The sequence below is a fragment of the Hypomesus nipponensis genome, chromosome 8 (genome assembly GCF_054491055.1).
Source record: "Hypomesus nipponensis isolate SF chromosome 8, ASM5449105v1, whole genome shotgun sequence".
Classification (NCBI taxonomy): Eukaryota; Metazoa; Chordata; class Actinopteri; order Osmeriformes; family Osmeridae; genus Hypomesus; species Hypomesus nipponensis.
The window spans coordinates 4,539,964-4,565,588 of NC_140368.1; the positions used below are offsets into that span (position 1 = coordinate 4,539,964).

Sequence of the window (25,625 nt, forward strand, 5' to 3'; positions counted from 1 at the left end):
CTGAAGAATATTATTCAATTAAACATAATAATGTGTACTAGATTTAGATGCTATTACAAAGATCCAAATAAATTCTACAAACAAACATCTTTGCATTCTAGATCATTCAGCAGCAAGATGACCTCACAGCACCTTCAACGTAAAGTTATGGTACGAAGCATTTAACCAATGACATTTTTATTGCCTGATTCAATCACAATCTACAAAACTAACAAACATCAACACAAACTATTCAATGTAAACATAAATAACATACAAATACAGTTACCATTTTACATTTCATAAAATAGGAAAATATTATATATTGTCAATCAGCATCAGGTATTCAACAACTGGGACAAGCTTTCAAGGCACTTCAGCAAGTAGGCATTCATAGGGTCTTGCTTTTTCTCTGCATCTGATGGGAAGACACACGCACACAAACACACAGTTAGTTCTACAGATTACTAACTCAGCTATTCTTAAAATTCTCTAAAAGGAGACATTCTTGGTAATCAAAGAGAATAAATGTATAACCCCTACTGTACCTTTCTTAGTGGTGGCGTAGGCCTCATCGACCAGGAATCTGACTGAAGGACACTTCAAAGTGGTTTTGGCCTTTGTGGAGAAAACAATGACAGGCTAGGTTAGCAACAGCTTAACTCAATGGCTCTCGACCAGGCTGAAATTCTCTTAACAGTTTAGAAATCCAACTCTCTCCAACACATTTCTTACTTTCTCATTTTGAAAAGACAAGGAAAAGCTACCCTGGCAAGAAACCAGTGTAAATTTACATTGAGTCATTTAGCAGAAGCTCTTATCCAGAGCGACTTACAGTAAGTACAGGGACATTCCCCCCGAGGCAAGTAGTGTGAAGTGCCTTGCCCAAGGACACAAGGTCATTTGGCTCGGCGGGGAATCGATTCAGCAACCTTCTGATTACTAGCCCGACTCCCTCACTGCTCAGCCATCTGACTCACTGTAAAAATCTAACGAGGAGAAGTCTGTGCTGTAGCCTACTTTCTGGTTGTTGTGGAGGAGGGCCCACAGGGCCGAGGCCCCCATGGACTGGATATCTGTGTCTTTACTGTCCAGGCAGGAAACCAACACCTTCATCGCCTTGTCTGAGATGCAGAATGCAAACAACAAACAGCATGATGTTAGAAGCATCTTTGTGGTTGGTTGTCTTTGATGACACATGGCATCAACCTTGTGAATCTTATGTGCAGAGGAAATTAGGGTACATTTTGTAACTTTTTCCAATCCTCATCTCTAAATATGTACAAAAGGAGGGTTTTAGTTTTCTCCACTGACGTCATCACAATCGTAACCACAACAACTCATACACAGAGGGGGAACCAGCTTCAGGATGTAAGAAAGACCACTTCCTTACGCCCCCAAAGTCTCACTTTCCCTCTTGCAAACACACAAACGATACATTATTGGCTGTTGGGTTTCAGTTCATTGTGAGATACTTCTATTTCAACACCCAGCATTTCTTTAAAAATGCCAATACTTTTGCTTCAGACAACTATCACTGGAAGAGGCGACTTTCCAGTGGAAAGTCCGCATTCCCTCCTTCCCATCTTCCCCGTGCGTGCGCTGCACTGCGTACCGTTGGCGAGGAGGCGGGGCTTGTTGGCCGAGCTGAAACAGACGTTGTGGAGGACGAGGACGGCGTCGGCGGCCAGCGGCCTGTTGCCGTGGCGATGCTGCCCGGCAACGTCGGCCAGCAGTTCCAGAGCTCCGTTGAGCCTGAGGACGTTCAGCTGGCCGTCCTCGCCCTGCGTCAGACACACCAGCAGGCGCAGCCACAGCCCCATTAGACCCCCCGCCTTCCCTCCGCCCGCCTTGGGGACTGGAACAGCCAGGAAGCCCTGCAGGAAGTGACTCTGGACGAGGAAGGAGAAGTGGAAGGAGAGAGCTGTGTGAATTGTGAGGCGTCGCACAGACTAAGCTGAGAGAGAGTGGAGAGTCGGGATAGGTCAGCATGCTGCTCTCTCAACATAAAGAGGAGGAGGAGAAAGCTGCAGATGGGGGCGAAGACAAGCATGAAGTCATGAAGTACTGTAGAATGTACTGGACGCTGCGTGTCTCTGCTGTTTCTTGGCCAGAGGCTAAAACACATTTTCTGTCAAGAAAATGAGGGAAAGCTTTTTTTTTTTTTATAGATTGTAGATTATACTGTATATATGCAATATGCAAATGTATAACCTAGTAAATACACTATCCTTAATTAGACTTCAGAATGGTTAGGAAAGAACCAACTGTGGTTCTGATTCAGCTAAACGATTCCACTCGGTCACTAGATGATCTCCATTGTTTTCTGAAACTGAAAGTCACACAGTTCCTGTGGTTCCACTGAGAAATAATTGGTTCTAGTGTTCCTAACCACTTTCTTCACTCGACTAGTTTTGCAATCTACTGAAGTGAAGCTCTCCCTGAGAAAGGGAAAATGCAGGAGGTGTGACAGGGGGGGGGGTTGTCACCTTGTGCAGAATGCCCCTGCATTCTCCAGACACTGCCAGGTTGGCCAGCAAGGAGAAGGCCAGCCTCTGGACCAGGCTGAGGTCAGAGGCCAGCCCTGAGGCCAGCCTCATCACCATGTGCATGAGGGAGCCAGCTCCTCTAGGGCCAGGAGCCACACCCACACCACCAGTACCGCACAGAGCACTGCATGCTGGGAAACAGGAAAGGGAGGCATGGAACACAAGGGGAGAATGTATGTATGAAGTTAGTCAAAAACACGGACAACACTGATGACAGTTTCTATCAACAGACTAACACTCATATTGCTTCGTTCACACTGAAGAACGGCTAAAAATAAAATGGAATTTTGGAGAGAAAAAAAAGACTGACATCAGAAAATATGGACCCTGACAATTTACTATTGCATCATCTAAGCTCACACTGAGAAGCACACACATGCGGACGCACACCTACACACCACACACACACGTCACACACGTTCAGACTGGAAGCTGTCTGAAAGGATCTCAGATGCAAGACGCAGCATCCTGTCTCTATATCCCCTGCTTTCCACCACCTAAAAAGTTCTGCACAGCTCTTTGATAGCATGCACACGCACACACACAAACCGAATGGGTAGATGATGAAAGGACCCAGTACCCGTTTATCAAAGTCAAAGCCCGCTTGCTCATTCCTGCACACAACTCTAAACTCTTTCTATTGATCTCCCATGACTGTTTCTCCGTTATACAGTGGGTTTCAACCTCTTGCACACTCAACCACCAACACAGATTCTCTCCCTTTCTCCCCCCTCCCCCTCTCCCTCTCCCCCCTCTCGCCCTCTACCCCTCTCTCTCTCTCCCTCCCTCCCTCTCTCTCTCTCTCTCACTCTCTCGACACTGGAGTGCTTTGTGGTTTTTGCTCTGAGGATCCCAGAGATGTGCAGACCAGAGCAGAGCAGCACCATCCAGCATCAGGGCGGGGCAGCCTGCTCAGGGCCCCTCACAGGGGCGCTATTGTCAGGCAGCAGGCTAGCCGGCGCTGGCCTTATACACTGGAACAGAATGTTGTTTAACTGTCATCAGAGCAGACAATGGGGCTTTTGGTGGGACTGTGTATGACTCAGTCAGATCTCTGACCACAGACTTTGGTAAGCACGAGCCAGGCACTGTGCCTGGACAGACAGAGAGACAGGACGCACACACACACACACACACACACCCAGGTTACCTGCAGGACAGCTGGCAGTGTAGACACACAGCAGTTCCAGCGCTGCCTCCATGGCAGGGTCGTCCCCCAGCAGCCAGGGCCAGAGAGCTTGCAGCACGGCGGAGAGGCGAACATCAGTAGCCACAGCCTGAACACACACACACACACGTGCACACGCACACAGACAGACACACACACACACAGACAGACACACACAGACAGAGACACACACACACACATGCACACGCACAGACACACACACACAGACAAGGCGCGTACACGCACCCACCCATACACTTTAATGTTTCTACATTTTGCTAACCGTGCACAAACACAAGGCAAGCTCATAACTGTAGAGGGAAGTGTTTCATTAAAGCCTCTTCCCATATAGACCCTCCTATGCAAATGTAACTACAGCTCGGTTGAAGATATGTACCAATTACCATCTGTGATGTAACGGCGGTGGAGGCCAGCCAGCAGCCTCAGGGCTGAGCTGTGAGTTAAGGGTCTCATCAGACGTAAACAGGCCCATCAGCATGTGAGTGAATCTAATTCTAGACTCAGCACCAGTGCAATGGCCTTCATTAAAAAACAATCAGCGTGTGTGTGTGTGTTTGTGTGAGGGGGGGGGGGGGGGCTATTCAAAGGCCAATACCCACTTTGCACTCGTCGTTGTGGTAAAGACAATTCCTGAGGATTTCGGCGGCCATCTTAACCTCCATCATGTAGCTCTCCCCCTAATGGCACAGTGGACAGTGTAAATAACCAACAGTATGCCGTGACAGAAACCTCAGCGGAGACAATCGATTCGATTCAGAACACTAACAATCCAACGGCTTTGCATCTACAACAGCTATCAGGAACCTCGTCAGAGAGAGTACACATCTGTTAGTCCTAACACATAAATACCAAGCTCAAGACTCAAACATCCTCTAGTGGATGATTCCTCGGGTACATTCCTGTTTGTTCCCGTGTCTGTTGTCGTGAGGCTGTGTTGCCAGGTAGATGCAGCCCTCCAGCCCTCCTCACCTTCCTCCTGGGAGCTGCTCTGCCCGGCCTCACAGACTCCAGCTGCAGCTGGGCCTGGCTCTGCTTCAGCTGCTCCACACAGCTGTCCATCAGGCCGGCTACAGCACACACACACACACACACACACAAACACACACACACACACACACACACAGGCAGACACACACACACAAAGGTCAGACAAAGTCAGTGAAACAGTCTACACATAGAACAGTGTTGGACATGAAGCTAGCCTGCAGACACCCAGGGGAAGTTTAAACTATGGGATTATATCTAGAAACAGGGAAGTTATTTCATGCTCTTGGCCTAGTTAGAAAATGCCAAATGTAAAAGTTGTCCTCCAGAGAAGGTCCAGTCCAGTCCAGTCTGGTAGTCCTACCCTTAGCTGCGTGGTCCTGAGCTGTGGGGCTGCAGGCCAACAGGGCTGCCAGGGCTCTGCCAGTCATCTTCTTCACCGGATCCTGGTAGGACCTCTTCTCATAGCTCTAGTATTCACACAGCAGGGGAAGCAGAATCACAGTCTGGACTAGGAGACCCAGCACCTCAGACATCAGCATATGTGCAGTGAAACTAATGTCACTTTGAAATGTACCTCTGTGCTCCCATGAATGATAAGAGAGCTGTTGCCTGGTCAGAGTTTGGAAGGTTGTGGTCACCTGTAGGAGCAGTTCACACAGCTGGCCACCGGGGGCGCCGTTCAGGGCTTCTGAGAGGGGCGTCACAGGGTGCGGGGTTGCGACCTTCAGGGAGCGTCTGTTAGCCTCCTCAGAGAGCAGCACACACAGGAAGTCGAGTGCCGCCGAGTGGAGAGGGAGCTCCGAGTGATCCACACACACAGATAACGTGTCTGGGGAGAAACACGCACACACCCACACACACACACACACACACACACGGACACACTCACACACGCACGGTTGCACACACACACATACACACACACATGGGCAAACACACACAGAGGCATTAGAGAAGAGTTGAAGAGGCACCACATAGTCAACGCGTGTGACAGAACTAAACTCGCTTCAGGTTTTATGAATGAATCATCATGGTGCAGCCTACTGAAACTAATTCATACAAGACTCAAATCCCTAACCAGCTTAAAGACACAATCAGGCCTGAGGCCTTTCAGTCTATCTACCACATGGCCGACATGGCACGAGCAGTCATTAATCGCTCGCACGCACGCAGACAGACAGACACAGACAGACCGACAAGCTCAGCATTGATCTTGTGCTCGGCTCATCGGATTCCCCCACAGCTCTATTAGTCAGAGGGAGGGAGACCGCGAGGGGAGGAAGCAAGGACAAAACTGCATGTTCTCACTCCCCAGCAGTTGGCCAAGGCACACATACACACAGCAGGGGGTAGGTGTGTACCTGAGAATGCCTGCCAGCCTGGTCCCAGCACAGCGCAGACAGATGGATGAGCCTTGAAGCCGTCCCTCCTAACCAGCGTAGCCAGGAGCGTCAACAGGTCTGTCCAGCACACACCCACCGCAGCCTGGACTGGCACGCCTGACGACAGGCCCAGGAGAACCGGAGACAGAGAAATATATATATTTACACACACGCATACACATACACACAGAGGGGATCAAATAATGGCAGTGGAGTAAAGACTGGGTTAGCTGGCTGATCTTATGTTGAATAAGACATCACCAAGGACTACTAAGCAGTAGTCGACACCAAATCCAGACATGTTGGTACTCTATCAGCAGGACAATGGTCTTTTGAGTCTATTGACTCGCCCACAAACAATCAAAATGTAATTACTCTAAAACTGTAATGATTTGAATCGATTTAAATGTTCTTCTGTAGAGCCCTGAGAGAGATGTTGTTAATAGAGTATTATAGATAGTGTGTGTGAACATGCTGCTGGACTGAGTCCAGACGCCCAGTCTGGTATGAGAGATTATGTCCCACCGCCAGAGTCTCTCTCACCTAAGTCTTTGTTATCGAGCGTGAGGACAGCAAAGACATTGGTCAGCAGCGGTTTGAGGAAGTCGGCCTGACCAATCAGCTCCTTGCTGATCACGACACACGCCTGCAGCAGCTTGCAGTAGCTGGACAGGTACTGGAGCAGGGTGAGAACCTGGAAGAGGAGGCAAAACAGAGCAGAACACTCATCACACCCTCAGCTCCTCACCTCCACAGCTTAACAGCATTTGAGGCGGCTCTGGAACCCACTGACCAGGTTGTGTTCTAGTTGATATATTGGCGACGTTTAAAAAGCTGTGCCCTTGACAGTGTGTGTGGGTACATGGAGAGCTGACTGGGAGACTGCAGTCCATGCTCTACATACCTGACTCCTGATGCCCTCCTTGTCTCCAGGCAGGGTGGGTGAGCTCCTCAGCTCAGACACACAGCGCTGTATGGCCCTACAGTCCACCAGACTGCAACACACAGCCAGCAGAGAAACAGGACGTGGTGAAGTTACATCTATCCTAGTTGGTCAGGCTGTCATGTTGGGCACAAAGGTTTTGGTAACTACTTTTCTTGTTCTGAAACACCTAGCGAGCCTGTACCCTCGAGACCCCAGCTTCAAACTGGAATCCAGATTTATATTTTAGCGATCATATTTTGGACATTTGGACTGGAGATGCTGACCAAACCATAACAATTAGCACTCAGGTGTCAGGGATCCTTCACATGAGCTTCAGCGTTGGTCCAAATGTGGGTGTGTTTAAGGTCTAACCTGGCCAGCGATTGGAGGAGCTGGCTGTGTTGCAGCGCTCCGAGGGTGAAGTCAGGAAGGACGGCCAGCAGGTTGTGTAGGAGGCTGCACAGTGCTGACAGGAGGTCAGGGGTCACAATGGCGCAGGCCTCGGCTGAGGGGTCGCCTAGCCGGGAATCCTGGGACACGACAGAGTTGCTGGTATCTGTGTCACTCTGGCCTGTGCAGACACAAGAGATTTACAGTCAAAATACAAAAAATAATTACAAAAAAATTATAATAATGAAAAAACAGTTTGGATTTACCAAAAAAGGGATTGGCTTTATATATGACACATGCTATACACACACACACAGACACACACAGACACACACAGACACACTACCTTGAGCCATAAGTCTGCTGGCAGGTGTGTCCTGGGCAGTCCCAGAGGGGGAGGAGCCTGCAGGGGAGAGAGGTCTGGACCCCCCAGGTAGGAGCTGTGATGGACAAAACACAAGGACCAATCAGACGTCAGACCCCACCTCCCAACATGGCTACCAACTTGGTGAATTATGGTTTTAGGAGTATTCAAAACATTTAAATAATCTTAAAGCTTAACGTGGTGGTTTTCTATGGCAGACTGGCTTCCAGTGGAGCAGTATTTTCAGCCACTCTGATTGTCTATGGCACTTCCATATCTTGGGATAACATTTTGAACATGGCGTGTGATGCTAACCAGAGTGCTGGAGGTGGACATGGAGCCAGAAGCCCTGCTTTGGTTGTGTGCAGCAGGAGCACAGGACCTCCACAGGTTCAGAGAGTCCTCCGCCTCACGCCCGTCCTGTGGGCTAGGGGCGGGGGCGGGGAGGGAGGGCTGCAGGGGGAAGGTGTAGCGTCCACAGTAGCACGTGGAGGCCATAAGGGAGATGTGCTGGAAGAACTGGCAGTGGTAGAGCAAGGCTTGAAGGGCAGGCAGGCCCACCAAGGACACCCCAGAAGCCTCGTCATGAACACACGGGTTCTGCTGGGAGGAAGGAGAGAAAGGGCGAGGACAGAACAAAGAGAGAGGGAGAGAGGGAGGAGGAAAAGTAAATCAACTCATGCAACACCCGACTGGGACAAGACAGCAGGACTACAAAATAACTGAGTTATGAAGAGGCCTTGAAAAAGTAACGGCCCGACAGAGGAGGGGAAAGACATGAGAGAGTGAGAGTGAGAGTGAGAGTGAGAGTGAGAGTGAGAGTGAGAGAGAGAGAGAGAGAGAGAGAGAGAGAGAGAGAGATAGAAAGAAAGAAAGAAAGAAAGAAAAAATATGCAGGAACAGAGGGGAACGAGAGTTAGGAAAGAGCGAGGGTGGAAGTAAAAGATTGAAGCCACTCTTTTCCTTCACAGTCATTGTGGGGTTTGTTTAGTGACCTGCCAGGGGGAGTCTTTGGCCTCGTCTGCGTTGGCAGGCATGGGCATCACCAACAGATTTTGCAGGATAAATGCTGCCTGGAGACATAAAACCACACACATACACACACAAGGTGAGTTGAGAGCACAAGCAACACTGCCCTCTACTGGTACCCAACTGATAATGCATCAGCAGTTAGCCTGCAGTCTAAAACTAATTTGGGTTTGGCAGCAGATTTCCTGATGTTTGTGCAGATCAAAGAGGACAGTTAAGCATTACCGTCTGATCAGGTTTACTTTGATTAAAGGAGGGAATAATATTTATTTATAAGAAACACATATCTCTTAGAGGACTAGACATTTTAGACCAGTTATTTGACTTTAATGCCGTTAGGAAGCTGAAATCCTGCCTGGCAATTTTTCTGCGAGGTATATATTGTGTTGCACAGTTTGATTCTGTGGCGTGATTTACAGTGGTGTGGTGTAAGATGTTTCCCTGCCTGGCCCCACCTCTCTGCGGACCATGCTGCTCTCCTGTCGGTCCAGCAGGATGTTGAGCAGGGTGCCCCACAGGCCCCCACTGATGTTGTGGCAGCTGGCACACAAAGCGTGGCACCCACTGGGCAAACAGGACAGGGAAGAGCCCACCCCCAGACTGGCAAACCTCACCTGGTGGGGGACAGGGAGGAAGGAGGAGGGGCGTAGAAGGGAGGACGGGGTTGCAAATATAGAAACAGGGAGAGAGAGAAATTGAGGGATAGAGAGACAGAGAGAGAGAGAGAGAGAGAGAGAGAGAGAGAGAGAGAGAGAGAGAGAAATAGAGGGATAGAGACAGAGAAATAGAGAGAGAAATAGAGGGATAGAAAGAGAGAAATAGAGAGACAGAAATGGAGAGAGAGAGAAATAGAGGGATAGAGAGGGAGAAATAGAGAGAGAGAGAAATACAGGGATAGAGAGAGAGAGAGAAATAGAGGGATAGAGAGAGAGAAATAGAGAGAGAAAGAGAGTCAAGTACCACATGTTGGTGTGTGCATGTGTGTGTGTGTCTGCGTGGGTACAGCAGATTATTAAGTGATGGACACCTGACTCACCATCTGTCCCTCAAGTGCCCCCAGAGAGCTCTCCATGCATATTTGAATTTGTTGGTTATTTGTTCTGGCATTGGTGGCATTTACAGTGAGGAGTGCAAATAGAAATCCTGCTTGTCTAGGGAGTCCCTCAGATTGACTTCTACGGGAACTTACATTTTGAAAATAAAACAGAACATAAGTCTGCAAATGAGCTTCTATCAATCTGCCCTTTTCTTTTCACTGCCACAACAAGGAAACTGGAAAATAGGTCCAACAGAGAATTGGATTATCCCTCAAATCAGTTTCAGTTTTCAAGTGTTCACGAGTGTCTGTGAGTTGCTAGGTTGCTGTTGTTGTGGTGTTTTGTCATGGTTACCTCTGGGTCTCGGTCTACCCACAAAGGAATGAGCCAAGCCAGACCCAACTGAGACCCACTGGGCTCCTCAGAACCCACCTCATGCCCCAAAGACCACTGGGAAATGAAGTCCTAGACCAGTCCAGAATAAATAAAGAAGTCACACATTGTTATATTTACATAACGTAAAGTAAGCACTGAGACATTGTGGCTGAGACATTTCATTGGTTGCTCTGACCTTGTCCTTGCCCTCTGCCATCATCTCATGGGACAGATGCAGCAGGCAGATGATTGCATTCTTGGTGACCCCTTTCCCCATGAAGGACATGGAGTTGCCCCCCCACTCCACGTAGAAGGACGAGATGACCTGGGGAGGGGGGGGGGGGGAGGCACAGGGGTGAGAGTTCGTCTGAACAACGAGGTCAAGAGGAGGCGGCCCTCACGTCAAGATGGTGGTCATTTGGGCTGCATTTCTGAGTAAAGAGTCTGAGTCCGTTACAGTATCCTCATTCACTGCATGTAAATGAGGGTTAAGTACAGCTGGAAAGCAGACTGTGCCTTTGCTTTGATTTCCCTTCAAAGGGAGCGGGCCTCGTCTCTGAGGAGACGTGAGAGGCCAAGGCCAGATGAGCCCTGGGGCTACACTGCAGAGGGCGAGGCGGGGGAGGGCTAGGTGGAAGGTGGGGGAGAGGGATGAGAACTAGGGGAAGAGGGCTTAGGAGTGGAGGGCTGTTTGGAGGAAAGGGTGAGGGTTAGGGGAGAGGGCTTAGGAGTGGAGGGCTGTTTAGAGGAAAGGGTGAGGGTTAGGGGAGAGGGCTTAGGAGTGGAGGGCTGTTAAGAGGAAAGGGTGAGGGTTAGGGGAGAGGGCTTAGGAGTGGAGGGCTGTTTAGAGGAAAGGGTGAGGGTTAGGGGAAGAGGGGTGTAGCTGGGGTGAGCTCAGGTTAATTGACATGCCTTGGCCAAGCTTTTGAAAGTGTATTAGAGTTAGCTTGAACAAGGACTCGTTGCACATCCTGGCACTCTGCAGGAGCTGGTCCCAGGCCAGGCCAGGCAGTGCTGAGCGCCAGATGGAATCTGCAGGGATGATATCTCATCAGCAGCTTAACGGCATCGTCTGCATATTTAATTGATGAAAACTTTATCTATTCGTATCTCGTAGCCATATTTGGGGGGGATTTTAATTAATTCCACAGGTAGGCCAATACTTCTAGGACATGAATTAATTTCGGTGGGCAGAACAAAATTCTGCCACTGCAAATTCCATCTGTCTCTGCTTGGAAGAGAGAAGCACGCACACACAAACACATTAAAGCACATCACATAAAGACAGACCACAGATGCACGCACAAACACACACGCACAAAAACACACACACATACACACACACACACAGCTACCTCGAGCAGGCCGCTGAGGTACTTGAGACGGAGAGCGTGGGGTTCCAGTGAGTGGCACTGGGAGCTCCAGCCAGGCCGGGCCGTCAGGTGGACCATGCCCAGCAGAGTCCTCTCCAGGCTGGGCAGGCCATAGAAGCGAGGGGCGTCCGACACGCGCAGGCTCTGGAGCAAACGCAGGGCCAACTGGCTCTCAAACGGGCCCGCCATTGTCAGACACAGCCTGGACAGAACACAGATAAGGCATAATGAGAGAGTTTATGTGGATCGATGGGCAGCTGTGCTACTCAAAGGAAAGTATGGACTGTTTCTTAAATTCCAATTGAATTTATTGTCTCCATTATAGGACTCATCGCCTTGGATTTGGGATATTAACTTCCACATTATCAGACATCAGGTGGGTTGCAACATAGACTTGAGAAAACATCTTTCCATGCAGCCATAGGCATTGTTCTATTAGACGTGGTAGCACTTTAAACATTCATCTTGGCCCTACAGGCATCTAAATAATACAACAAGTCAGCATATATCAGTGTGCATAACACTGATTCATCCATTTTCAACAAGGAATCCTAATTCCGTAGAGATCTATCTATCTACAGAATGAAGTGGGTGGTAAAGTGTGTGTGCGCGTAGGTGTATGTGTGCGCGTGTATGTGTGTGTATGTGTGTGTATGTGTGTATGTGTGTGTATGTGTGTGTATGTGTGTGTATGTGTGTGTACATACCTGTCGGTGGTGTGTTGGAGGCGGCGCAGCAGTGTGTTAAAGAAGGAGGTGAGTTCTCTCTGGAGTCTCTGGTGAAGCAGGTTCCTCACCTCCTCAGGCTCCCCGTGGGTCTGAGCCTGGCTCTGAGCCTGGCTCTGAGCCTGCATGTGGGGCTGCGTGCCCAGCAGAGGGCCCAGCAGGGAGTGTGTTTCCTGCATGGCACATGGAAACACACACACACACACACACGTGCACCAGCACAAACGCACACAAAAAGCAAACACGTGCACACATAGTCAAGAGCATATTTCATACTGTGCTTGCTTTACAACATGCTAGTTACTATACATGGACATCCAGTCCTGTGTTTGGTATGTGTGTGTGGCCGATGTGTGCCCCATGCCCAGCCTGGCCTGGCCTGGCCAGCCCACCTGGTTGAGGAGTAGCTCCATGATCCAGCGCAGATCCTGGTCGTCCCTCTCAGACTCAGGACAAGGCTGATCGAAGTGGCCGTTCAGAAACGCTACAACGTCCACCAGCAACCTCTCATCCTCCATGCAGGCTGGCCGCACCTGCAGAAACCTGAGAGAGAGAAAGACATAGAGAGACATGGAGAAAGAGAGAGAGAGACAGAGAGACAGAGAGAGAGAGAGAGAGAGAGAGAGAGAGAGAGAGAGAGAGAGAGAAACATAGAGAGAGAGAGAGAGAGAGAGAGAGAGAGAGAGACAGAGACAGAGAGAGAGAGAGAGAGAGAGAATTAGAAGGGGAGGGAGAAAAGGGTCAGACAGAAAGAAAGACAAAACTTCATTAATAATATGTCGGACTACCTTTAACTTGTCTTGTGAGACACGTTTTGTGCGTGACATCCATGTACCAAACGGAATTCTGTACCTTGCGATGGCCGGTTGCCAGGTGACTGAACGCAGTGTGTTCCGGAAGCCTGTGTGAGCGTGCGTGAGGGCCAGCCTATCAGTGAGCCGGTAGAGGAGGAGCCTGGACACAGCAGAGGTCACAGACCTGTGATCTGCCGCCATGACGATGGCCTGGACGCAGTCTCGCAGGCCGCTGGGGAGGTGCGTTGCCCGGAGCAACAGTACCTGCGCCTCTGATAGGATGAGGTCACTGTGGAAGCTGGGGAGGAGAGGGTGAAGTTGTGGGATATTGATTACGTAAGCACAAAGCCAGCAGCACAAATACAATTATCATGACCAACCGGCAATCACCAGTTGGTGATGATGATTGACTGATTTGAAGACGGTGCGTCATTCAGCTGGCCAATAAAAAATCTCAGTCCAGCCTGTGCATGAGCTGCATGACGTTAGAATGTTTTGGCCCGTGCACAAGATGAATACATAATGATGGTAATGCCATCAACAAATCTGCGCAAGCCTGGATCAACCCTTTAGTGTTCCAAAATACTTCTGTCACAGTCATGCGCTAGCAAGACACTGTGCTGTGGATGAGGAGTGTTTCATGGTTTTCATAGGCTCACTTCCCCACACATGGATGAAGCCTGAAACGTGTCTTACTCGGCCGCGCTGCTGCGTTCCTCCAGGAGGGCGTCTATCCCCGAGTGCCATGCAGAGTTCCAGGCCAGCTGCAGGGCGTGTCTGGCTGGGGGGAGGGACAGCAGGTCGGCAGAGGGGGGCAGGACTGAGCAGTGGGGGCTGACCGCATGATGGGACGCAGATTGAAATGGGAGATTGTACCTGGAATTGAATAGGGAGGAGTGGTGGGGGGGGGGGTACCGTGCACAATGAGGCTTCAGATCATGTGAGCACACGCTGAGATATAATTTAGTATAAAGAAAGTGCGAGAGTACGTTACCTGCGTAGTACTGACACAGGGAGAGAGAAGGGCGAGAGGGACGACGTGCCAGCTTTGTCACACCTAGAGAGAGAGAGAGAGAGAGAGAGAGAAAGAGAGAGAGAGACAGAGAGAGAGAGAGAGAGAGAGAGAGAGAGAGAGAGAGAGAGAGAGAGAGAGAGAGAGAGAGGAGAGAGAGAGATAAAAGGCAGAGAGTGAGAGACTGAACCCAGACGTTATCACAACAGCTGACTATGAACAGGCCGTAGCGCAAGATGAGAGTACTCACCATGTGTCTACCGTGGCTATCTCATCAAAGAGCAGCAAGCACATTAAAGTAGCCAACTCGCGCACATCTCCTCCATTCTCCTTAATGAGCAGTGTAGCTAGCAGGGAGGCAAAACAACCATTAAAACCACCCAGTCACTTTATTAAAATACAAATGTAAGGCTGGGGGAAGGGGTTTCACTGTACACCGCCTGCTATGAAAACACCGCCATTTAGGTCACCAGAGCTCGGTGCATGTAATTAGGTCTTGTCAATGTGGCCCGGGGCAAAAGTGGTAAACAAGATGTACTTAACTGCGAATGTAACTAAGTGACTGTGAAAGTGTTGTGAGAGATGCTCAGAGCAGTGCTACCCTGATACGATGATTAGCAAAGGACGTCTTGCGAGTGTGCCTCAGAAGCTACGCAACATCCTGTGTTGGGCTGTGAACGTCCCTTCCTGAGTGTGGTGAACGTACCCCTGAGCAGAGCGAGGAGCGGACCTGTGGTGAACGTACCCCTGAGCAGAGCGAGGAGCAGACCGTTCTGCTCTGCCAGTCTGTGCCTCAGGGCAGGGTCTGCAAACACCAGCTTCCTCAGGATACACACACAGGGCTCCAGCAGGCTGCCTGGGCTCTGAGGGAACACACACACAAACACACACACTAGCGTTAACTTATATGAACAGATGAGTATCCTCAGGCTTGTATGTAATTAGCAAAACCAGCAATGCTGGACTAGTACTCTCCCTTTAGCAGAATTAATTCAATCCCATAGAATCAGCGGATTACCGCTCGGTGAGCCCTGGATTAAGAACTCAACTCAAATTGCATTCGACTGGCTCATGCTGGGCACCATTAACGCTGACTGGCAGTTTCATCCCTGTCACACACAAGCTTCAAAGTACACTGTCCATGTTCAAGAGCTGTACACACACACAACATAGACACACAGACACACAACGATCCACTCTACTGGTTGATTCAAGGGCAGCCGTCTCCTTCCAGTGATGGAGGACTTCCATCTTGATTTAAGTTTGACGTTCAGGTCTCACCTTCACCCTCCCATTTCCCTTTGTAGGTTGAATGATGTCCTTACATGAACTGTAACTCAGTCATGTATATCCTAAAAAGGGCTGCATGTTGTTCTGGGTGTATGTCCCCCAGGGCAGCCCTTCACTCGTGTGTGCGGGGTCTCACCTTCACGTCCCCGCTGACGCTCTCTGTGATGAAGGCAGTGACTGTGTCGGACACTCCCAGACTCTTCAGCACAGGGTGCATGGCTGTGTCTGAAGAGACGGCGGATAGACAGAGGCGTTAGCCACAGGTGACCCGGCGGTGCAGTGGAAGGCTCTCTAAAGCGTGGGGTTACACGGTACCTTGCAGGACGACGGCCAGCTGCTCGGCAGCTGACTTGCGCAGGGACGAGGCTACGGTGTCAGAGGTCAAGATGGCAAACAGCTTCTCTACTGACTCCACCTGAGACCCACAGCACAAAGGGAGGAGGAGGGTGAGCACAGTGTGTGTGTGTCTTCCTCTGAGTACGTGTGTGTGTGTGTGTGTGTGTGTGTTTGAGTCCATGCGTTAATGAAGCCGAACCTTAAGGAAAGACCTGCCGCTGCTGTCCAGGGTGATATCCAGGGTGCTGCTGAGGCAGAAGATGGAGGGCAGGGAGGACAGGCCCAGGGCCTCGTCAGTGGCCAGGTAGGAGACCAGGTGCTCCACCGCTTTCACTCTCACTCTGAAAATAACAAAGACAGGGTCATGAGTCGCTCACTTGTTTCTAAAAGAACAGCTATTTATTTATTTGTTATGTCTAGGAAACACTATTAATGCAATTTAGAATATCCTTGCAAAAGAGACCTTTGAAGAATAAGAAGCAGCTTTGACAAAATTGTAATAATAGTATTAATGCCACTTGAAAAGCGTTGATCCCACGTTTAATGAGCTGAAACAATTATGCCAGAAATTTCCCCTGCACACAAACAGCTTATTTCTTATGAATGTGAAACCCATAAATTAAGGCCTGAATGAATACATAATTTATTCAAATTTCTAATATAAAACACAGAATAAATCCACATTTATGGCAATACGAACAGATACAGATTTATGTAAGACGTAACGCACATAACACAATAAATAATCTATTATCTATCTACTTTAACGCATCAAATATTCAACCAACCAACAGCCGATTGATTAATCAATCCATGTCTATTGCCTGTCCATCAATAAATCAACGTAGGACTTATATTTGATTCAGCAATTAAATCAATCATATTACGCCTATGTTGTATAACCCTCTAAGGACTGTCAGGGCTCCAGTTTGAGCAGATTGATGTCTACATATCCACATGGCTGTGTGGATAAGCAGCATAGTGAGGTTCAGGTTAGCTGATGAGAACATCACAATGCAGCAGAAGCCAGCTGTAACACGTCCATCAGAACTGTTGCAGAGCACGAAAAAAACTCCACTCCTAGACACTTCTCTGATTCAGCAAACCCCACGAGGTTTGATGTCCAACTCATCAGACAGCCAACAAGCACACACAAGCAGGTTTCCTTTCAACGCATGCACAACAAACTACACAAATTTGCTCAGAAACACACACACACACACGTACACGCACACACTCACGCACACTCACGCACACACACTCACGTCTGCTGTTTCGTGAAGAGGAGCCGGAGTGCCGCTCTCAACCGGGTGGTGTTTGGCACCATGTCATCTCTCCCCAGCTTTGACACTTCACTTATCAGCAGCACACAGTTTCCCAGCGCATCCTCTGTGTCTGCATAACTCTGAAACACACACACACACACACACACACACACACATAGAAAAACAAATGCATGCAGGCACACACACATCCTGTTTTCAGGCTGCTTGAACAGACAATAGGTAACACATGGGAATTCTAGCTGAGCAGAAAAGTAAATAAATATGCATCATTTTGATTACAGATGGTTTGATCCATTCTCTGCTGACCTGGCAGGCACAGTGCTGGATGGGCTAGGCTAATCAAATCTAACTTGAGGACCCAGTCAAGATCTTTTGCATATTCATGCCCATTTTTTCGGTACTGATGTTGCTTTTGCCAAGCATTTAATAAAAGCTTGTTTCTGACATGAAAAAAACCAACATCACAATATATGTAAATTTGAAAATTACAAAATATAGTTTGGCTCAGGTTCAATATACTGCTGCTGCACTGCAGGAACAGCAAAATTACCCTTTGATTACTTTTTTTTATTTTTATTGTTAAGAAAAGAAAATCCTTTTTAAAGTGGCTGCATAACAGGTTCCAAATGAGATTTCCCTTTATGAGCTGTGTGTTCCTACCCTGGTGATCACCAGCCCTCAGAGCGTACACAGGGCCACACATCACTGTACCTGCAGTATAGGGATGACTGGGTAAAGTGCCTCGTTGAATCTATCCCAGGTGGAGGCTGTCATCATCAATCTCCCTTTCAGCAGGAACAGCAGGATATCCTTGGCAGCCGCATTCACCTATGGATCACACGTCAACTTTTGAACCCACAACAGTAAACATTAAACAAGCTGTTACACTATAAGTCAAGCCACCTAAGCGCTAACAGAGCCAACATGGATGCTTCTGGATGCTTTATGGCCATGCGCATGTAGATTGGCCTCACGTCTCAGTTTAACCTGACCGTAAGCAGTCACTTAGGACAAAATGATAGCTGACTGATGATAACTATATGGATCACACACACACACACACCTTCTCCGCTGGGTCCTGGAGGCCAAAGGCACTGATCTCATAGAGGACTCTGGCATGAAGCAGGAAGCAGACCCCAGCGCAGACTGATGACCCAAGCTTGGACTTATTCTGAACCCCCAGACAATCCTACAGGGGGCAAACGTGAGAATGTAAAACCTGCTGTCATGACTCTTGGACGCAGCGCTCCACGGATGACCGTGACAAACCCCATTAGAGGCGCGGTAGCACTCACCTTGACCACACGCAGGGTGCAGGAGTAGGTCTCAGTCTTCACCGGGAGAAGGGGGTGGGACAGGAGCTTGAGAAACACCTTCTGACTGTCTGTTTTTAGGAAAGGGCTGGCCTGTTCAATCTTCCACCTGACAGACAGCCCCCCCCCCCCCCCCCCGACAAGAACAGAGGGACATGGAGCAAAAATTACATTCTGGAAACCAGCCAATCAAAACCTTGTAGCTTGACTGTTTCTCATAACAGATAAATGATATCTATACAACACTTTTTTTTTTTTTTTTTTACTCAACATTATTCATCATTACAACACATGGACTGGCAGGATTCCAGTGGTAGGATCTTACAGGTTGGAGCAGATGTTTATGCACTCCTTGATGATGGGGAGGTGCTGGTGAAAGGGAAGCCCATCTACAGCCTGGTCTGCCAGCTCAAGCAGCTCCGGCCAGTTCTTCTCCCCCTGTGAGACGAGAGGAAACATGCTCTTCACATGCAAGTGCACGCCCCTGCTGGCAGCATCTCAACATGTGCAACACGAGGATCGTTCCGGAACCCCTTCTCGTGTAGGAAAACGTGTTTGGTATGGGTGGGGGGAAAAATCGATTCACATTCGAATCGCAATTCAGTCTTCTAGTGATTTACATCAATTCACAATTTTCAAAAATCGATTATTATAAAAAATATATATGTTTTTTGTCGAATCGCGACCCCAAGAAATCAAATTTTCTTCAGTGGGTTGGGTACCTCAGCCTGCGTGTCTTTGAGGAAGGCACAGGTGGACTCCATCCAGAGAGCCGCACGGGTCACCCTCCGGTAGAGGGCGTGGCCGTCCGAATTCACCTGCTCCAGGTACGCCACGGCCGCATCGTGCATGCTGGGAAACACCAGGCTGAAGGGCCTGTCCAGGGAGAGCGGGAGGAGGACGGCCGCAGTGCTCTCTGGGAGGTTCTCACTGGCCTGGGACGGAGGAGAGGCAGAGGCTGAAGTTACACGGCTGAGACGAAACAGACATACAGGGAGTTCACACACACACACACACTTTTTCCAGAGGCAAGATGGTCTGCAGGAGCCTGATGGTGAACACGGCCGTGCCTACGTAGGCCATCCGGTGGTGGAGCAGGCAGCCGGGAGGACTTTCGGCTGGACAGCTCTGGTGATATCTCAGGATCTCTCCTATCTCGGCGACACAGCTCTGCAGCTTCTCTTTCTGGAAAGCAATTGAAGTCGCAATCGGTCACCACTTAAATCTAGCTGACTTACCGAAAGTCATAAAAAAAACATTTGAGGTTTTTGATTGATAGAAATGATTGCTACCAGTGGCGAATCGTTGAACCAATCTTTTATAGTAGTCAAGAGAGTTAACAGCCTGATAATTCAAGGCTACAACAGCAGGTAATGACCAGCAGGGGGCAGCAAATATCCTTCCCATATTCCGGCTTACAAACTCACAGGACAAACCCAAAGGTCCATCCCATAACACTGGTCTTCAGATAAAGATGACAAAACAGTCATCATCCTAGGATACTCTTTGCCTGTGTAAAACATTTCAAAGCAGGGGGGGTACTGGGCTTAACAAGTCTACAAATCTCCCCACAAAGCACGTAAACACCAGCAGGGACAAACAGCTCAACACCAGCGCTCTCCAACCCTGTTTCTGAAGAGTTACCTTCCTGTAGATGTGTGCAGTTCAATGGTTCAATACCCGGTTCAATACGGTAGCCCAGCAAATTGTTAGAACCCAGTGTGTTACATTAAGGTTGGAGCCTAAACGAACAGGAAGGTAGCTCTGCAGGAACAGGGCTGGAGGTTGCTCTCCTGTGCCAGACCTATACACTGTAACTCTCAGGAGGGCAGTGGCAACAAACGCTATGCTATTTACAGAACCCGAGGCACAAAATGTCTACATTCATCATTGTGCATGTGAATACCATGGCTTCTGTAGGATAATGATCTAAATAGGCGATGTGTTTGTTTTGTGAGCATGTGTGTGCTTGTGCATGTATAAACTGAGCACATCTAAACTTATCCTTGACATAACACACTGTGTTCCATATCAAACATGCCCTAGGTGACTGCAATCTGCATTGTATACAACCCATTTGTTGGGAAGTACAGCAATTAATATTCATAGAGATAAATGTTGTTGTTGTTGTTGTTGTTTCGACTTGCCAGCTCCATTCCCACCAGGCTGTGGTCTTCCCAGACCAGCTCACACACACTGTCCCCCAGCAGCACTAAGGTCTCACACAACAACTCCAACACACGCTGGAACACACGCACCCCATCTGAGAGTCACAGAGAGTCAGAGAAAGTGAACGAGAGTGAAAGAGAGAGAGAGAGAGAGAGAGAGAGAGAGAGAGAGAGAGAGAGAGAGAGAGAGAGAGAGAGAGAGAGAGAGAGAGAGGGTGAGAGGGAGAAAGAGAGAAAAAAAAAGGCGAGATTAAGTGAGAATAATGAAGGTACACTTATCCTTTAAAAAAACACACCCTGCAACACCTTCATTTGTTAGGAATTACAAGAACACATAGTGGGACACTTTCACACTCACTCTCTATAAAAAAAGAAAAGGGGGGGGGTGGGGGGAGTGGTAAGAGAGCTGAGTAGATGTTGACGTGTCAACCGAAAAGGACAAAGAAACCATTTTGCAGTACTTGATCAACACGCGATCACAAACGCACACCTGTTCTGAGCAGGGGTATGGCGTGCTCCATGGTGGTGACTGCGAACTGGGGCAAGCTGAGCTGCTGCAGCTGCAGCTCCAACACGTCCTCCGCCCCCAGGTCAGGCAGCTCCAGCTGGGCAGCGTCCGCAGGAGACTGGGGGGTCTGCCTCAAGGCCTGGGACCCTCCTCCAGCTCCACGAGAGCTGCCGCTGTGGAGAGCCACAAACGAGGAATGAAAGGAAAAAAACACGAAACAAGTGGGTGTGACAGAAACAAAGGGGAGCTGTAGAGGAAAAACAAGCCCGGATAAGTGACACAAACCTGCTGGAGGCGGCGTCGCCGTCTTGGCCGTCCCCACTGGCCCTCTGGCCTGTGCGGCCCACGACGGAGGGCCTGGGCGAGCACTCCGCCCCAGGAGAGGAGGCCAAGGAGCGCTGGACCTGGGTCCCACGGACGTCCTGGGAGTAGGACAGGGACGAGTTCTGGGACACTGGGTCTAGGAGAGACTCAAACTGGTTATCATTTACATTTAGCAGACGCTCTTATCCAGAGCAACTTACAGTAAGTACAGGGGCATTCCCCCCCCCCGAGGCAAGTAGGGTGAAGTGCCTTGCCCAAGGACACAACGTTATTTGGCACAGACGGAAATCGAACCGGCAACCTTCAGATTACTTGCCCGATTCCCTAACTGTTCAGCCACTTGATTCCCTTATCACCATCCCACTTGGGAATTGATACAATACGCCTATGAAGATGTTGGTGGGAGACGTGCTGTTTTAGAGTGGGCAGCACAGAATGGGTATGATCTATATTTTGTGTTGGAGATGAGTGTCTAAGTGAGATGTTCCCTGATCCTGTACTTTGTGGCCATTCAAGTCCCTGGACTATTTAACAGTGAATAGATCTATAAATAGAGGTGTTGCGAGATAATTGGTGTGCCAACAGCCTGACACCTATGCAAATGAATCATAATTAATGCATTAGGAGCAATAAGACTACCATGTGAGCTTTTTTCTCTCTATATGAATTAAGAAACTCAGCTTCCGCCAGGGTAATAGCTTTGATTTTCTATTTATTATCTCACTTTAGTTTGGGACCTGACGGTTTTTAAAGAGGTAACATTTTAAAACCTTGCTTTGCCGAGTAGAAGCTAGGGTCTTGATGGAAGCGCAGTCTGGTTCTAAGAGCCCCACTGAGCTGGCGGAGGCAGGCCAGGGCCTGCAGGCGTAAGTAGCCCACCTCCCCCTCAGCTGGTCCCAGCCTTAGGAGGGACAGAAGGTTCTGAGGAGAGACAGTGGTAAACACAGAATCATGTAGGCTACAGAACAAATCATAAATCATTTTCAACACCACAAGGTCCTCGACCACATGATACTGGAGAGTAAAAAATATCCTTCAGAACTTGGATGATCGGCACAAAAAAAGGGCACTTGGGAGTATCACCATTTCAACTTGCCATGTGTTCAATGCAAGATGAATTTTCCTGCTTTTTTGCCAGTAACGTCATGCCTCTAAATCAGAGACCTTTGATCTACGCAGGTCTAGCGGCAGTATGAAGGCCAATAAGGACTGTTGCATCAAAATGGATGAACTATGTACCTATCCTGGATCAAGGTGTGTAAAAAAGCAGAAAGGGATAAACAAGTGGTGTTACCTGGACTATGCTGGGTCTCTGGAGGAAAATCTCAGCTGGGAAATCCTGCATGATGACATCACGCAGCAGCTCGCATGTGCTACGGACCAGGTTATGGTTGTTACTCCTCAAAGAGCTGTGAAACAGCAGAAAAACACACAGGATGTTTGCGTCTGTGCTAGTATGAACCGCTTTGGGTGCGTAGCCTCGTCTTGTATATATATTATTTATATTATATTTATATTTAGTCATTTAGCAGACGCTCTTATCCAGAGCGACTTACATTAAGTACAGGGACATTCCACAGAGGCAAGTAGGATGAAGTGAATTACCAAAGGACACAACGTCATTTTGCATGGCCGGGAATCGGACCAACAACTTTCAGATTAATAGCCCGCCTCCCTAACTGCACAGCCATCTGACTCCTTGTAGTAAAACATGTACTTGTATTATGTTAACTGCAAACTAGGGATTGATAAACACTCACCTCTCATTGGATGACAGTATGTGTCGGTCTGTAGTGGTCAACGTCAGCCATGGGAATGTAGAAAACTTTAAGCATCTCACAGTGTTACTCACTGTAAAAGTAGATATACACAAAATAGATCAACACCAATTGTGTTTCACAGCATGTTGATTACCATCTATAGATGATGACTGCTCCTTCCTATGTGCTACTGTTGTGGATGGGGGCCAAAAGCAGAGCAGGTGGTTCCATACCTGCTTTTCTCTGTGGTGGAATGTCTGCCTGGTTTGGCTTTCCGCTCTGGAAGTAACCAACTGTTGGAGCACTGTGCTCTGGGGGGACTGCAACAACATTTAAATTGGATGTAATGAAATGGTACTCCAACTAGAAAACACTCCAATGAATTATGCCCAAATAAGTAAGTAGCCCTGGCCTAGCGTCGTCAAGAAATATTTAGTAGTGTGTGTGTGTGTATTATTTGCCATCAAAGATGTGTAGTATACATAGCAAAATACTAAAATCATTATAGATTAATCTAGAAATCACCAACAAAGATTCATTGCCCCTCACATGTAGAGGTCATCACAGCCTGTTCTTGGGAGTAGACAGTCGGACCAGCAGTGAACAGTTCAGGCAGATGAAACAGTTGGTCGACGATGCCATCGATAACAGTCCTTAACTCGGGCTCCACATTGTGGGAGAGCTGTGTGAAAAACTCCACTGCCCCAACATCTCTCAGCATCTGGGCTCCCGTCTCATGCTTTGGGGACAGAATGTTTTAAGTGTCTAGCTATCTAGTAAACTTAAATACCAATACCAAGATCATATTGAGGGCATTTGGACAAGAATACATCCAACATCTTTAAGCATCGTGGTGTCTTCTTCACTGTTTCGTACAGACACGGCCTATGTCTGTCATAGTGTAGATGATTACTGCATGAAGTGCCCAGCTGACAGTCATTGTATATGTTGTGTTTAGCTTACTTTATTTGGCAAGGTATTCAAAATAGAGTATAGACCTGAAAAACTGCCTGTCAGTACAGTAGGTTGGTTACAATTTATACCAGGCTTCTACCTTAGATAGTGTTCTCAGCAGTTGAAGGACCTCCTCTTGCATTGGCACCTCAGGAAAGTTAAACCATTCCAGAAGAAGGACGAATAGCATTCTCTCTTGTACCACATCAGAAATGGACAATAGGAAATGGTCCAGTTTACATATGATGCTCTTCAGAGCACGAACTCTGATCTCCAACAAAGAATGACCTGTTTTGAGGGGCAGACATAATTGACAAGTGCCTTCTATTGTAAAGTCTGAACGGCTAGCCTAAAGTTAATAAGCACCAGATATCTGTAACCAACTCTTAGTACTCTTAGATAGTCTGGTTCGATAGTAAATATATTAATATATGGTTTAGTAGCGCGTCTACAGATAGGCTAGCACATTGTTTTGCGGTTAGTTGTTTTCAAACTTTTCAACTTAAGCTAAAAGATTGCTACTGTACAGTAGCTATTGGGATTGTTAATTTGTCAAACTGCGTAGTTCTTACCAATTTTCCTAATGAGAGAGCGTATCTCCATGGCCGGTCTATGATTATAACCCAACAAACGAAGGTTTGATAACTATATTTTCATTAGCCTAAGCAGTTCGTCCGTTTTTTCTGTTGTTGACAACATTGACTGCCCGGGGTTCGTTTTCAATGAACGCGCCAGTGTCAGTTCTTGTTGCTTCCTGGTCGTCGGAGTGCAGCTTGGGGTGCATTCAAGAACACATTTGCGGGGTCGCATTAAACGTTCAAGTCTCTCTTTATATTTATATATAAATATATATATATATTTTATATATACATATATATATTATATATATATATATTATATATATTTTATAAATATATTTGTATATATATATGTATATATCTATATATAAACAATATGGCAGCAAACGTGCCCACCATCTAAAGCATCCTGCCTTTATTAATAATTGTGCCTTTTCCCTGCAGGATACACCAGTTAAATGCCACTCCACATACTGTCAATAAACAGGACCGTAATATGATTATTGGCCTCTCCCATCAGATTCTCAATGTTTGGAGAAGCATTTGAACATCTAAAAGGCTTTTCATTTCTGACACATTTTGATCCAAATGACACATCCAAATGATCATTCCATTCAATTAATCTCCAGTGTTCTAAAGCATCAAAGCTGCTCAACGTTGCTTCTCCCCAAAAATAAAGGCCTAATTTCAGAGGTTATCCGACTGTAATAATTCAATTGCTTGAATTCTCACTCTTGACAGGTGATGCAGAAATATAACATGATTAGTCTGTAGAGGTGATAATTAACAACCTTAACAAATTATACTTTCACCCGATAATTATATAATCACGCAGTACTTGAGAACCCTGTTGGGAATTAAGAGCTTTTGAACATGCACTTGGTTTGATGCTGCTGTTTGGGGAATCTGTAGTCTACTGCCTTCAATGGGCAATTACATTACCCTCCTCCCTTTGACGTTAAAAAGTAATTAAGTTTTTTTTTTATCAAACCTTTACA

General features: G+C 47.8%; 1 protein-coding gene across 3 annotated transcripts; it reads right to left on the reverse strand.

Annotated features, from left to right (window-relative positions):
- Nucleotides 1-160: 160 nt before the first annotated feature.
- rttn (rotatin) lies at nt 161-24,798 on the reverse strand. Of its 3 annotated transcripts, none has more exons than XM_084702863.1 (48): nt 24,622-24,789; nt 24,150-24,337; nt 23,645-23,834; nt 23,329-23,415; nt 23,096-23,186; nt 22,630-22,744; nt 22,106-22,256; nt 21,297-21,471; nt 20,994-21,184; nt 20,483-20,598; nt 19,353-19,520; nt 19,058-19,270; nt 18,661-18,773; nt 18,318-18,444; nt 18,086-18,211; nt 17,734-17,850; nt 17,002-17,141; nt 15,936-16,077; nt 15,716-15,815; nt 15,537-15,625; nt 14,856-14,973; nt 14,361-14,457; nt 14,093-14,155; nt 13,795-13,974; nt 13,157-13,396; nt 12,697-12,847; nt 12,287-12,477; nt 11,562-11,781; nt 10,403-10,531; nt 10,186-10,296; nt 9,250-9,408; nt 8,761-8,838; nt 8,081-8,365; nt 7,748-7,841; nt 7,384-7,582; nt 6,991-7,081; nt 6,630-6,780; nt 6,066-6,203; nt 5,343-5,533; nt 5,066-5,171; nt 4,687-4,784; nt 4,317-4,394; nt 3,679-3,805; nt 2,469-2,659; nt 1,595-1,871; nt 1,000-1,103; nt 528-597; nt 161-397 (listed from the first exon to the last, which is right to left on the reverse strand). In XM_084702863.1, the coding sequence occupies exons 1-48, from the start codon at nt 24,650-24,652 to the stop codon at nt 318-320; spliced, it is 6,687 nt and encodes a 2,228-aa protein (XP_084558989.1). In that variant the 5' UTR covers nt 24,653-24,789; the 3' UTR covers nt 161-317. The 3 variants fall into 3 exon arrangements, 2 of the variants coding, with proteins under 2 accessions (XP_084558989.1, XP_084558988.1); XM_084702862.1 differs by having other exon boundaries at nt 14,817-14,973; XR_014766290.1 differs by lacking the exons at nt 161-397; nt 528-597; nt 1,000-1,103; nt 3,679-3,805 and having other exon boundaries at nt 1,738-1,871; nt 14,817-14,973; nt 24,622-24,798.
- Nucleotides 24,799-25,625: the final 827 nt, after the last annotated feature.